Genomic DNA, 15,611 nt, shown 5'->3' with positions numbered 1-15,611 from the left:
CAGCTCCAGGTCGAGCTGTTGTTCAGCATCTTAGCTGTAGAGGGCAGTGTCACTGGCCCTCATATGTGGGATCCGAACCAGGGCCCTCTGGCATCCCATGCCAGCTCTTATGGAACGCGCCACTCAGCCGGCCCGTGAGTTGTAATTTTAATGTGATCATGTGAGGAGATAAGCACAGCATTTATGTACTCCACCATCTTGACTGCAAATCCCTTCCTGTACATTCTTAATCTCCCTTAGCCTCTGTATGTTTTCATAGCTGTTATCATAGTTTAATAAACTCCACTGTTTACTTATTATCATCTTGTATATTTCCTGCTTTACTTCTTTAAAAGTAGCCTCTAAAAGGACAGAGAGTTTTATTTTATACTGATGTATCCCTGAGTAGAACCTGCAATAAAGTAGGTATTCAAAAAATATTTTGTCATTGTTGAAAAAATAAATATTTAAGGACTGGTAGTAAAACGTTAATGTGAGTTGTTTGGTAAAAATTATCAAGGATCTACATGAATCACTGAAGTTTGGAAAATAGTTCTAATTGCTGTCTCATTAGAATCATATAAATCAGCACTTCCTAAATGTATTTTTCTCAGGCCCCAGGTATTGTGATTTCTTATATTTCATCTTCTTGTTTCATTCTCATATGTGCTTCACTTATCTTTTCCTTCAAGTATTTCACTGTCTTCTTTTCTATAACATTTTCTAATACATTAATACAATGCAAATGACCAAATAATTTTTGCTTACCTGCCTTTTACAAGGTATTACATAAGAGAAAGCTCTCTTCAGGTTTCATTTAGAATAACTGATGAACAATACACAGCTTAAGACACATAATGAATTCACAATATATACTTGTTAGTCCATCCCTAATAGGACCTCACCGCACTAACCCAAGCACCCTCCGCACTCCTTATATTTCATATGCTTGATTTAACCGAGCTATTGCCCGAAATATAGAAAAGTATTGGTAGAATAATATAATTCTACTGTACTGATTTGGGAAGAATTTTAGGACATTATTTAGAACAATCTTCTCATTTCCTTCTCAGCTTAGAGATTTTAGGAACAAATTGTTACCTGGCTTCCTCAAGTCAGAAGTAGTTAGTAATAATTCTAAAAGACTATACTTCCAGTAAAATATGTGTAATTATTCATGATCATGATGTACCAAATGTGCTATAAAATGTTAAATTGAGTCCACATTCTGTAAGAAAAAAGATAATTGAAGTTACAACCGGAGAGCACTTTTGTAGCTAATTCTGTCACCAACCAGCTATGTCACTTTAGAGCAATCTCTTCATCTACTTGGGCTTCAAGCTCCCTTTAAATAAAATGAAAGAACAGAATCAATTAGATAGCCTCAAAAGGACTCTTTTGTGCTGACATTACATGTCTATGATGCTTTATACTATGTCGTTGGAAAGAGGAAAAGGCTGGTCCTATAGAGTCTTCCGTTTTCACAAAGGCACAGAGAGATTAAACTTAATTTAAGTGACTCAGTGTGTGTACGATGGGTAAGAAACTAATATATATTTGTATATCCCTGTGATTGATTATTGCTCTGCAGACTCTGAAGGAACTTCTGTGTGAGTGTACGGTTATGCCTTCTTTATACAGCTAAACAGGAAGTACAAACAGGTGAACAAAAGGGATCTGAGAAGCACAACAACCCCTTTAGTAATTGTTCAGAGAGAGACCAGACCGCCCAAATAGAAAACACATGCTATTTCCCCTTCGCCTGACCAATTTGGCATTCAGAGCACAAGTTCACAGGAGAGGGGCTGGGCCTCTCCAGGCAGGAACTGGAGTCAGAGACTTCCCTGCTACTTGCTGGGAGAGAAGAACATTAGGAATGTCTTTCAGTGTCTCGGTTCCCGAAGTGTCTCATAGCAGCCAGGCATTTTGGGGGCAATCCAACCAGAGCTCCCCCTCGCCCTTGCAGAAGTCCTGATGCAGGCCAAGTACAGCAGCACAAGGAGCATGCTGGATGCTGATGAGGACACCACCATGAGCCTGTATTCTCGAGCCTCTACTATAGCCCAGCGGCCAGAGCCTGGGCACACAGGTACTCTGTCTCTGTCTCCCGAAGTCCAAATTGGCCAGATCCTTGCTAAATGCATGCGATGAGCTACCTCTCCTAGGGATGTGCAAAATAGAGGAAAGACAGAAAAATGTTTTTGTGATTTACAATAATGCGTAGCTGTTCACTTTCTACCATTTGTGTGCCACATATGTGAGCATCTAAAAAATTAAACTCAGTATGTGCACAGATGTTTGTTTTTCTAAGATCCTGTTGTTGACAAGGTGCTTTGCACTTGAGGGTGTGTTGCTTTTACCACGTGGGTATAGCTTGCAAAGGTGAGATTGTATGTACAATCAAAGCAATGTCCTTTCCCCTTCCCACCATCCCATGAAGGTCACATCCAAGGCTGTTTGATTTACCATCTGTGATCTGATCTGGACATTTGGATTTATAAAGGCTACCTTTTTGTTAACTTTGAATTCATGGCTTTAAAGCGAGGTTTCCAAGCAGGAATTTACACCCTGGTGTTTTGTTATAATAGGTCTGCATATTGAAGTTGTGAGACCTTGGGAGAGTAATGCTAACATCAGCTGTTTTGTTTTATCATCTGTGAAATGAGGAGGAATTAAAGCAAATGCTTTTTAAGGGCTGTTCAGGTCTGAAATTCTGTGATTTGGTGATCTAAATGGTGGTCTTAGGTGCAATTAAATCCTATCTCCTACCCTTTTGTTCTATTGTCTCCCAGAATATTATTGAGATGATTGAATTAAATTATGAAACTATTTAATTTCAGTTACATTTAGCTTCCATCTTACATTTTTATTTCTAATAATTCATTCTGTGACATAGTAATACAATATATATTTTTCAGTCCGTAGAAGAGATAATTTACATGCATAGAAAAGGATCTTATTTCTTGGGTTACTCAGCCAATCTAAGGCAAAAATGTGACTTGAATTCTAGTGAAAAGACCTCACACTGAAATACAGACAGGACTAAGTTCTAATACGAGTTATGCCACTTACTGTGTGGTATCGGACAAGTTACTTAAGTATTCTGGGGCCTCAGTTTCTTCATTTATAAAATGCTGATGATAATAAACATGTATATAGTGATTATTATGTGCCTGGCATTTTTAAGCACTTTATTCATATTAACTTGAACCAATGTTAAACAGAAGTAACAAATAAGGTGGCTCTGAGTACTAAAGTCGATTAGCTATGTAGCTTGGTACATTTCAGACACACCAAAATGTGGGTTTCTTTTCAATATTCCATTCCTTGAGCATTCCTAAAATGCTCTATTTAACATTTCAGTGTCAATCTGCATCAAAGAGATCTTTACCGAGTGCCTTTCTCTTTTGCTCATATCCAGGTTTTCTTTGCCTCTGTGAATCTGGCACACACTTTTTCCCTGTTCTCTTCCATTTCTCTTAATCAAATAACTTTTAGGCGTTCTTCCTTTCCTCTACTAAATCTTTCCATTCACTTTCTATTTATTGAATGATTGGTCACCTGAGACTCACTTATGTGGCTTTTTTTTTTCCTTCTTAACTATCTAGTAAGCTATGAGGGGATACTGGGAATTTCCAACCTCGTTGATGTGAAACAAAGTGATAACTTTGGTATGTCAGTTTTTGTAGCCACTACATATGTGTAATAAGATACGGTATATTTTCCTCCAACAAATCCTGTGAAGAGTCACTGCTTAGGGCTGTGGTTTTAAGTGGCTTGTGTATAACTTCATTTTTCACCACTGACTAGAGCCAGGAACTCTCATGAGAATTAGTGATCAGCATAATCAGGAACAGGGTGTACAAATAAATTCTGCTGAGGTTGGAGGGTGGGGAAGGAGATGGAGTGGGATAAAACACTAACTAAAACATCTGGCAACCTTTTTGTAAGAAATGGAAATTGAAACAGTAGGAGTAGAGGTTATAGAATAGTGTCTTCCAGGCAAACATCTGAAAATAGTTATCTTACCCTGTGTGTATAGAATCTTGTTTTCATCTTGTGATAATGCAAATATTTAGAGGAATGTCACTATAAAGTCTACTTATTTCTTAGGAAAATAGATCTGATATAATTTGCTGTTAAAAATAACAGCACAAAAATCACTCTGGGAATTTTTTGGCAAGACAGATTTAGGTTCAACTTGAAAATTTTAGAATTAATAAAAATAATGGATTTGCACTCATTTATTTTCTAGATTTTTATTTTTTTCAAAATATAGTGATGGTTGTGTTAAAAATGCTAAACAATTTGGAAGATAGAAAGCAAAAATGACAGGCAATACCCTCAAGCCTTTCCACAAACTTATGCTTGGGGTCATATTATGCCAGACCTATTGCAACGTACTGAGGATATAATGCCAAATATGACATGACCCCTGTTTATGAGGAAACTTAACGTCCAATGCAGTTCTCAAGTCAGTAATCAGTGTGATAAGATGCTGTGATGAAAGCATGTGTATGGTACAATGGAGAGCTTGGTCGCTTCTATCTGGTAGGGGTAGAGGAGGTCAGGAAAGGTTTGAGAGAGTGGCCATTGAGTTGGGTTGACCTTAAGATGTTCCTCATGACATGGAAGCAGAAATGGGAGGGTTTAAGGGGCCGGGGGCATGTTGTAGTGGAGGGGCATGTTGTCTACAGGCAGATAGACAAATGAGAGAAAACTATGGAGCTCTTAAGGAACTTTGTGTTTCAGAGAACTATAAGCCAGATGTTATGGCTGAAGTGTAAAGTCGGTAGGGGGAAGCTTAACAAGGGGTAAGTCTGGGAAGTTAAGAGAACTTATGTCATATTGAAGAATTCAGAGTCCATTCAGAAGGGAAAATGAGGTCACTGAAGGATCTAAACAGGAAGTAGTATAATCAATGTTGTGCTTTTAGAAGACCATCTCGGCTGCAATGAGGAGTGTGGATTGAAGGAGTATGAAACTGGAGAAGCTAGTACCCCAGATTTTGCACTAGTCTAAGCATGGTACTAGAAGAACATGATCTGAAGTAGTATGGGAAGAGTAATCAGATATGAAATATGTTAAAGAGGTAGAACTTAAACAATTGGTGACTGGTTACAAATGAGAAGACAAGGAAAGGTGCATAGGTTGACTAGGTTCCATCTGATATTATGTAGATGGTGCTGTCATTAACTGAGATAGGAATACGAAATAAGATGATGAATTGAGTTTGAGTTTGAGATGCCTGTAAGAGAAGGGACATGCAATTGGAGTTGCCCAAAGACACTTGGATGTACAGCATGTGGATTGGAGGTAAGACTTCTGAGGTACATATTTATGTAAGAATTGTCAACATTTAGGTAGGAATTAAACTTTCTGAGAAAGAGAATGAGTGATATCACTGGAGAAGAGAATGTAAAATGAAAAGACAAGAAAAAAAGCAAGAAGAAGAGTGCCATGGAGAGAATTTTAGGGAATACAAAATGGAGGGGCAGGATGACTAAGAGACTGCAATAAGAGCTAAGAATGAGTGATGGACAGTAGTAGGACTGGATCAGGAGGGAAAAACATCTAGGAAGTCAAGACACAATAACTTTAAAAGAAATGGAAAAGTCAACAGTAGTGAATAGTGAATTTAAATAATAATAATAATGTTGTAGAGAGTTAAAGGAAGGAGAAGGCTAAAAACAATTTATCATTTTAGTAATAAGAAGGAAAATAGATTATTGGTAATTTTTAATAGCAGAAGTTTGGAAAGCACTAATAGTTTAGTAGGAAAATAAATAATTTAAATCATTTTTTTTCTTTTCTTTTTTGAGGGCCCTACCTATAAAGACAAAAGATAAAGTGTTAAAGCCGAGGTATTATGGGGCTGCATGAGTGTTTTCAAAAAAATTTTTTTTTAAATATGGCAGATTCTAACAGTTGTAGCTTGAGAAGAATACAGCTAGAACACTTCACAGTAATGATAGACTGGGGAGAGAGAAAATGAAATAACTGATGGACCAAAATTCCTGCTGAAGAATAAATGTAGCCCTATCAAAAGAATATGAAAACCTATTTAGATTTAAGGAGGAAAAAAACCTTTAATGATAAATTCAAGTTCCACTTTTTCCTTATTCATATTAATTACAATATTCTCCAATTTTCCTTAGATTTTCAGCTTCATTTCCTCAACTACAACATGAACCCTTCATTGAAAAGTCATGGCTTAAATCACATCTAATTGATTCAATAATCTTTAATGCATACAAAACATTATAGTAGGCATGGAGGAGACCCTATTTTTAAGTGCTTGGAGAATTGGAAGGAACAATCTGAAACAATAATTATAAAAAAATATTATGTTGTGCTATGGAATATATGTAGGAGGCCACAGAATCAAATAGGAATGAATAAGTTACTGACTGTGCTTACCCGTGTGCATATTTTTTAACAAGGCGACATTTGATCTGGTCTGTAAGGAAGGCTGAGTCCAACTTTTCCAGGTAGAGCAAGACAGGGCACTGGGTGACGTTTCCACTGTGAGGACCACATGTGCAAATGTAAAAGCAGAGCGGTAAAGGCCTAGCATTGGTGCAGTGTATTAACATAAAATTAAGAAAGACAAGGGTTCAGAGGGAAAAGATGAAGTGTTAATTTTGGATTGAGATTAGATCAGTAGGATACTTTGGGGATCATCAGCAGGCACAAACACGATGGCACAGTAGATGATTAGGCTGAGAAGTGGTTAATCCTCAAAAGGAATGATGTATGAGTGGGATGTGGGTAGATGAGGCAAAAAGGTAGGATGGGAGGGCCTTATGGAGGGCCTTATATAGCATGCTAAGAAAGGGTTTTATCCTTACAGAAGAGATTGCATTTATACTTTAGAAAGTTCATCTTGGTGGTAGAGTGGAGGATGTATGATTAAAGGCGGGTATTACTGAGATATTTCAGAATATCGAAGTGAAAATTTTCAAGTGGCAAAATACTGGAATCTTTCTGTAATTCTATATGAAACTGACATAAGGACAAGTATTAATGTGGGATTTGTTGAGAGGATAGGAGAATGATTCTAAATATTCAACTCTGGAATAAGCAACTTCGATAACACTTCTGGCTCCATCACTTACTAGTGTACAACCCGAAGCAAACTAAATTACTCCTTGGTACTTTAGTTTTCTTATCCAAATAAAGGTTGAAAATGCATCCTCTTGAATAATTTTTGGGAGATACAAATAAAATACCACAGCATATATAACACACTCAATAAGTATTATTATCAGAAGCTGGATGCTCTTGGGTAAGGTAACTAACCCCTCTAGGACTCAGTTGCCTACCTGTAAAATGATTATAATACTAGTATCCACCTCATTGGGTGTTTGTAAGGATGGATGAGACAGATAATTCATATCAGGCATTTATCCCAGTAGTTCAAGGAATGTTAGCAATTGTCATTAATAGTGATGTTATTTTTGAATTATATTTCAGAAATAAAACTCCTTGATTAGGATATAAAATTGACTTATCTAAATTTTACTCAAAAGAAAATATATAATTGAGTTTCTAGTTGCTGTAAATTGAAAACTTGATATATTCTGGAAATAACATGTTTTTAGATGTGTGTTCTTTTGAAATGATAGGAAGCATAACACCCATTTATTTTTGGAGAGAATGAAAACAGCAAATATTTGAAATAGATTCATAAGAGAAAGGAAACATACATTTTCATGAACACTGAAAAGCACTCTCAACCCATAGAACCTTGAACACTCCCAAGAGGAGGTTTACTATGTGCCACATGCAAAGGCTAAGAAAACAAGAAGTTGCTAAAAAGACAACATTTAAAAATTTAAACTATAGCCAAGGATCAAGTATGGGCTAGTAATGTCTCACAACTGAAAAATGTTAAAAGTACAGTGATCTAAAGGAGAAGATATGTATTTTCTGAAATATGAAGTACCTTGCATCAGTTTAGCCCCTATTTCTATGTGAGTCCTGGTTCACAGGGAAGTATACCAAGAGTGGTGTTAAGTGTGACAGTCTAATCCTGGCTCTGCCACTTGGTTGCAATGTGGCTTTATGCAAATTATTTCAGTTCTCTTGGTCTCTTCCAGCTTTTATAATCCTTTCTATGTTGGAGGCATGCTCATAGGCTACTTTTCATAATGTCTGTTTCATTTCTTATAAGCCCAAGAAATTGAAGTGTATAAAATTTCCCCTCTATGATGCCAGATGAAGCGTAACTGGTTTAATATGACAACTCTCTTCATCCACAAAGTTTTTTATAACTACAAAGGAATTTGTATTCAAAACTTGATCTTAACACTGTAGCCTCTTATAGCATAGTTACAGTAAGAGGATACAGGGAAGGGTTTGTTTGTTTTTTTCTATATATATATATTATTATTCCTAGGGATGTTTATATCATTCTTTGGCATGTCCACACCTCCTTCTAAACACGCCTCAGGAGACAGCATGGGAGTTTTCTTCCAAGAAATAAAGACACAATAAAGCCAAACCAAGCTGAAACACCTCCAAAGCAGCTTATTTTTCTTATTTTAGTGTGAGAATGGCCCCTAGAGAGAGAATTCATTATAATCAGGGGAACTTGAAATAAAACTCAGGAATATTAAGCCCACAGTTAGAAAAAAAGAAAAATACTTAGAGGGGGAAAACAGCATCAAAGAAAAAGAAAAAGTGAAACTTTCAACTCCATAGTCTTTCCATCATGGAAGCCTGATTTCCTAAGAAATGACCATACCTGGTATAGAAACTCCCTAGAATTGTGCTTCTCTGGGTCTTTAGATAAAATAGGAGCAGACTGTAAATATTGAGGGAGAAAAGGGGGAAAGAGGGAGGAAGAAAGAGAGAGAGGGAGGGAGGGAGAGAGGGAGAGAGAAGTGTGTCAAAGTAGAAAAATTTCCAAATGATCAAGGAAAGATGATTCTTTAGAAGGGAATTTTTTAAATTGTTTTCTTAACCAAAGATTTACTACACTTCTCTCTTATTCTGTCCTAGAGGCAGCCTTAGGAAGGATCATGTATTTATTCTTTACGTGGATATAATTATTATTAAATAACATCCTAATCCCTAAAGTCCATGCCTTCACTCCACAGCAAGGATTTAACTTTACTCTTTTTGATCCTTTGGACAGAAAATCAACACTTTCCTTTATATTTATATTATAAAACGGAAAACAGGTTTCTTAAGGAATTAATAGATTGATTTCATAGTTCTTCTCCTTTACCTTATTACTTCTAATTTTGGCCAAAGAAATATTAATCATAAAAGGGACAGCATTTTAAAAACTCATTCCTTTTACATTTGTAATAATGTAAATACATCTGAGCAGGGGTAGAGGGGCATATAACAGAGATATTTATATATAATAGACACATTCATTCATTCATTCATTCAACATTTATTAAGCTTTTTTCAACTTATGTCCTACATGCTAAACAGACAATGATCTTTTCCCAGAAAAAGCTTACTTTCCTAGGGTAAGACAGATATAAACCAAAAGAAATAAGATTTTTAATATATTTGATGGTATTAAGAAATATGGTGAAAAATAAAGCCACCATGGTAGTTGGTGCACTTGTGCCTCTGGAATCTAGAAACAGCCACGTGGTTAATGTTCTTTGGCTATACAGATTTTTAAAAAGACTTTGGGTTTTAGAGAGGATGTTTAGACTCTTGCTTTTTTCATGCAAGAGCCTTTTGAGCCGAGATACCCTTCAGGGCAATAACTTGAGAAATCAGCAATATTCAGGAAAATTAGAGCAAACCACATGGGCCAGCTAGTGAAAAGAAGTAGGGGAGAAAGCGAATCTCTCTGGGATCTGTTCATGATTCAGAATGTCACATGTCAGTGTCTAGAAACCAGTACAGCTGGGAGATGAATTTAGATGTCTCCCGTCTGCTGACAAAAATATTGCTGAAAAGTCAAGAGATTTTTAAAACCAATAAGGTTTAACTTTAGATCATCTTCTGTGCCTTTGTAAAAGTTACACAGTTTAGGTCATTTTAATTTTTCATAATTTCATTCTTCATTCATTTACTCATTCAAATATGTATTCAGCCCTTTTGTGCCAGGCACTACTTGTAGTACTGGAAATAACACTGGTGAACAAGATAGACAAGATCACTGTTTTAATAGAATGTACTCAAGGGGGAGGAGATAGATAAAAACAAAGAAAAACCATGAAAATAATACTTAAAAATCTTATTTTAAAGAACATACACAATGGGGGTGTGTGTGCTTGTGATGGACACATGGGCCTCTCCCAGGGATGTGCCTTAAACCTGAGTAACAGGAAGTCACCTACCAATAACCCATCTGAGGATTACCTAACACAGGGGTAGAGGCAGGGCTAACACAAAGGTACTAGGGACAAGCTTGTTTGTTTCAAGGATAAACAAGCCACTGTGAGGAGGGCATTTGAATGAGGGCATAGTGCAGAAAAGGATAAAATAGGATCTACGTGAAAAACGCTCTTGTAGAATTTTATTCTAAGTGCAATAAAGCTATTGGAAGTGTTTAATTCAGGAAGCACCGTAATCAATTTTCCATTTTTTAAAAAGAACAATCTGAGTCTTTACGAAAAGCAATTTGGATTTTATTCTAATTGTAATTCAAGCCATTGGACGTTTTTATGAAAGATATGGTCATTAAGGGAAAATAAGATTCACATTTTAAAATATATCAATGTCTGCTCTGTGATTTTTACTTATTTTCCCTGCTAGACTGTAAGTTCCAAAGAATAGTAACAAGATTTCCTATTTTTATACTATATTTACCACCTATCATTTCCTATTTGGAAATAATATTTAGCATAAGCCTCTGTACCTAGAATACATTATATAGAGGGCTTTTCTAAAGAGGAAATGAATTTATGTTTCTTTGATGTTTCTGTTTTGGAACCTGACTTGAATGCCCAGGGAAGTAAAACACACAGGTCATGAAGAGATCAGTTTGTTTGAGAGTTTCTCTCCCTTTGTTTTATTTTAATCACAGTGTTAGGTGCTACCAGCACCTGATTGGGGGGTCTTCCTTGTCAGATATCTCAGGTCACTCAGATTGATAGCTGACCCCACTAGGTGCTGGGTTTACTTTCCACTAAGCAGACCCCTAAAATTACCACAAGGCAAACTTGTGGGATGCTGCTTACAGCTTTTTAATTGGCTCAAGATTGAGATAGATTAGGTCCATCCTTGAGAAATTGATGATGGTATTTCTCTATAATCTATTTTTGAAGAAATATAAATTAAATGAATGAAGAAACAAAATCCTTACAAAAGAGGGACTTTCAACATAGAAACCCCAAAAAGAAACCGCAAAATAATCATTTCTCATTACTGATATGCAATTTGCTTGGTAGAGGAAGCATATATGGGACTTTGGAGTGGGGTGGCGTTTTGCAAAAGTAACGAAATTTAATTTCGTCTCTTCTCTGATGATGTGAAAACTTGTTTTTCTCTTAAGGCATTTTCATGAGAGTCTTTCATAACTCGAATTTTGTCAAAAATAAGGTTATACAAACAACCATATAAAGATAATGAATGGCAATGCATAACCTGATTCGGTGCAAAGTAGGACTGGGTGGGTGTGGGGGGTGGAAATGGGTGGGGCTGGTGAAAGAATCCAGTCCTGCTGAGTGAGGCTTGGCACGGGGCCTGCTGACAGTTTCTGAGGACAGAAGGAATGTTATCTAGCCCCTGATTACTGTTGTCCTGCAGAATATGTTCTTTCCCAGAATCGACTCCTCTCGCTTGCTGCTGAGACAGATCCAAGAGGAAGAAAGGGCGAAACCCTGCCTCTTCTTTTGTTCCTGCAGAGCACCAGCCTCCCTCTTTAGCTTGGCGTCCAGTGGCCCTGACCCTGCTGACTTTGTGCCTGGTGCTGCTGATTGGCCTGGCAGCGCTGGGGCTTGTGTGTAAGTCTGCGCTCTGACATGGGGGAGGATCCTGGTTCCAAGGTTTGTCCAGGATGAGAAATACTTGTTATGGATTTTTTTTTTAACTGTAATTCTGGAGCCTGTGGATAATTCATTGTGTCTTTTTCTAAAGTACCAATGTATGTGATGAGTAGTGGAAGAAGCATTAAAATACAGTAATCACTTGCCAGCTAGACTCTTATGTTCTGTTGGAGAGAAGAAGATTTTCATCTGTTTGTTTATATGCCAATATTTAAAATCAACAGTTTTTAATGAATGCATGCTTCAGCCCTCTTCCATTCCACAAAAGAGTACAGGGGATGGTTTTTTGCTTTTAGTATGACTGGCTCAGTGGGCTTGATGCAGAGGGAAGAGATTTTATTTATATCCCATCTGCAAAATGTAAGAACAGATCAGGTCCTTAATAAATCTAATATATTTTTCAAAAAGTTATAAAATTATTTTGCATAAACTTGTGAAACTCAAACAAGGAAAAATGCATGCGTGAAAGTATTTAAACTTCAAACTAGTAAGGACAAGTTGAAAAATGTAAAAAAGGAAGTGGGTAAATTTGCATCATCAGATCTACACCCTACAGCAGTTTCCTAAACAGTTGAAGAAGGTGGTTCAAGGTTAAAAGTTACATAGAAAAGAAGATTTTAATATCAAAAATTTGTTTTTTATAGGAAATTTTAAAACTTTTGTTCACAATTTTCAAATTAAAAAAAATTGTATTTCTTAGTGTTTCTATCCGGACCTCCCCAAACTTTACTTTACTTTGATAAAACTATTGTTTTGAAAACACTGTTCTCTTTAGGGATATGAAGCAGCTTTCATGATTCATGAAACATTTCTCTACTTAGATTTTGAAACCTAACCTAGAGTTTAAACCTAAATGTTGAATTTTTCCAGCCAAATAATATTAAAGAAGTTACTTGTTCTCATTGAGCTCAATTGCAAATCTATAAAAATATAGAAATGATAACATAACTATTTTAATGACTGAATGAGATAAGGTATGGTACATGGTCAATACTCAATATAATGATCAAAGAATAAATGGAGTTGTGGTTTCATGTTGAGTAATGGTTTGAGAATATACACAAAAATGTTTATTGAGCAGTAAGTACGGCTAAGGAATTTATTCCTGAAATCAGAAATTATTATTATCATTCCACATTTCAGATTAAAAAAACACAGACTTAGAGAAGTTAATTTTCCTATGGTAATACAATTTATTGTGAACTACAGCCCAAACTTGAATATAGGTGATGTGAGATCTCAGGGCCTGAGATCATAAACCATATACTGTTTTGTGTTCACCATGTTCACCATGTGTCGAAAATAGAAATAGAAATGAAGACAAAAGCTCTCCATTCTGACTTAGTAACTTGGGTTAGTTTTTCAGTACTACCAGCTCTCCAATAGTCAGCAAGACAGTATTTCTGAAAAGGAAGAAAGATTGGGAAATCTCTCCCGACAGCTGCAATCTCTCGAAGCTCAGAACAAGAAGCTTGTCGAAACCCTGCAGCGTGTGGCTGAAAAACTCTGCCGTGAGCTCTATAACAAAACTGGAGGTAAGTGAGTCCTGATCGCGACCCTCCCCCCCCCCATCCCCTCATGTCCGCTCTGCCCTCAGGATACCTGTCAGCACGGACCTGACCTTGCCGTCAATGTACCTGGGAACCACTGTGTTAATTGACCAGGTTGGACTATTTAACTAGTGGCTGGTAAACTTCATACAGACTTTGGGCATCCCGAGCATCTCCAGTTATTGAGATCATTTAGTTCAGATACATCTGTGTTACCATACATGAAAGAATTCTTCAAATTCAGACATTTTAAACAATAAAAACAATTAACTTCAAATAACCAAAATAGCACTACAAGTAAATAACATACAGGGCTATTCCTCAATTTACCTTGGCACATGGAGGCCTAACAGTAGTATGCATTTGATAATGCCTTTACAAATCCTTTCCCATTAAGAACTTAATGAACTTATCGCTATAGCTCTCAAATTTTAAGAATCATGCAGGTTAAAAATACTGATAATCTTAAGAATCATGCAGGTTAAAAATACTGATAATCTGAATTAAATTGCAGTTATTTTAATTCAGTATGATTTGTCTGGGTACTGAAAATCTACATTTTTAATGAGAACCGCCTGTGATGACAATGCCAATGGCAGATGAAGCAAGCTCTGATAAACACTGCTGAACAAGACTAGAAGCATCACCTCATTCCTGTGTCTTTTTATTTCCTATCCTCTTGTGTTTCATCGTGTCCAACTCTATTCAAGTCAGCCTTCCCTTCTGTTCTCCTCCTCAGGCATGCGTAGGAAGCAACATATATTTCCAAGTCTCCACTTTTTATTTTTCTTTCAAGGGCTCTACATTAGGATGCAGCCTCTCCATCTTCCAGTAATGCACCCTGTCCCACACTAACACAACAGCCTGATTGCCTAGTTACCCAGTAAATAATATCAATAGGCTCACTTTCACTTCCCTAAGTGATTCTTTCCCACATGATTAATGATCTCACTGGTCACAATTTTCTTTCTTGTCTTTTTTCTTTTTTAATTTTATTGAGAAATAATTGATAAATATAATGGTATATATTAAAGGGTACAATGCAATGTTTTGATATACACATACATTATACAGTGATTATCAAGATCAAGATAATTAACACATCTACCATGTCATGTATTCCCCCCCCCTTCTTCTTCTCATGTTTCTGATAGCCCAGGGTATATTATTTTATTTGTTGGATGCCACATCATCAAAAGGTAACCCAAGTTTCTGTGACATGAATGGTCTCTGGCATTTACATCAAGTTGTATAAAAACAAATAAAAAAGTTATACAAATAAACTATATTTAGTTTAGAAGTAAAATCTACAATACATGCAAATGTATTAATGATGTTCTTTATTCTCATGAAAATGCTCATATAATTTTGGTTTGATGTTAGTTTTATTTTGTTCCCCTCGATTTCTTTTTTTTTTTTTTAAGATTTTTTATTGGGGAATTGGGGGGATGGGAACAGCGGTGGGGAATTGGAGGAAGGGGAACAGACAAGTTGCTGTTGTTTTGTTCTTCAGTCTAGCTGTGGAGGACGTTGCTTCACTGGCCCAAGTTGGCACCATCATTGCGCTCTTCTCTGGCGAGGCAGATCAGTCGCCGGCTTCTGGACGGCCGCTCACTGCGGCTGCTGGCCGCTCACGCTGGCTGCTGGCCACACAGGGTAGCCCATGGCAATCCACTGCCACAGGAACTGCAGCCCACGCCGTCGCCGGCGACTCATGGCAGCCCAGCTCCAGGTTGAGCTGTTGTTCAGCATCTTAGCTGTGGAGGGCAGTGTCACTGGCCCTCATATGTGGGATCCGAACCGGGGCCCTCTGGCATCCCAAGCGAGTTCTTAACCATCGCGCCACTCGGCCGGCCCCTCCCCTCGATTTCTTACTTTCCTCTTTCTCATTATCCATCCACTCAATTAGTATTTATTGAGCACTTACTGATACATACAATACAAAACACGAAGAGTTCTTTCTTCACAATACATACAATACAAAACACGAAGAGTTCTTTCTTCATGATACATACAATACAAAACACGAAGAGTTCTTTCTTCACGAACCTCTTACACTGTTGGGGTGGTAGTAATAAATGGACTTAAAAACATAAAATAAGATGACCAGCTTGTC

General features: G+C 37.0%; 1 protein-coding gene across 1 annotated transcript in view; it reads left to right on the top strand.

The window, feature by feature from the left end:
• Positions 1–1,700: 1,700 nt before the first annotated feature.
• Positions 1,701–15,611, top strand: part of CLEC1A (C-type lectin domain family 1 member A) — a 23,734-nt gene continuing 9,823 nt past the window's right edge. Inside the window, exons 1-3 of the mRNA XM_019630562.1 lie at positions 1,701–2,068; positions 11,805–11,903; positions 13,304–13,480. Coding sequence (XP_019486107.1) covers positions 1,954–2,068; positions 11,805–11,903; positions 13,304–13,480 — 391 coding nt within the window. The 5' untranslated portion in view covers positions 1,701–1,953. The remainder of the gene's footprint in view (positions 2,069–11,804; positions 11,904–13,303; positions 13,481–15,611) is intronic.

This window comes from Hipposideros armiger, unplaced genomic scaffold (genome assembly GCF_001890085.2).
Source record: "Hipposideros armiger isolate ML-2016 unplaced genomic scaffold, ASM189008v1 scaffold_922, whole genome shotgun sequence".
NCBI classification, from domain to species: Eukaryota; Metazoa; Chordata; class Mammalia; order Chiroptera; family Hipposideridae; genus Hipposideros; species Hipposideros armiger.
The sequence above is the reverse complement of the archived record's forward strand: the minus strand, read 5'-3'. Positions and strand labels throughout refer to the sequence as shown.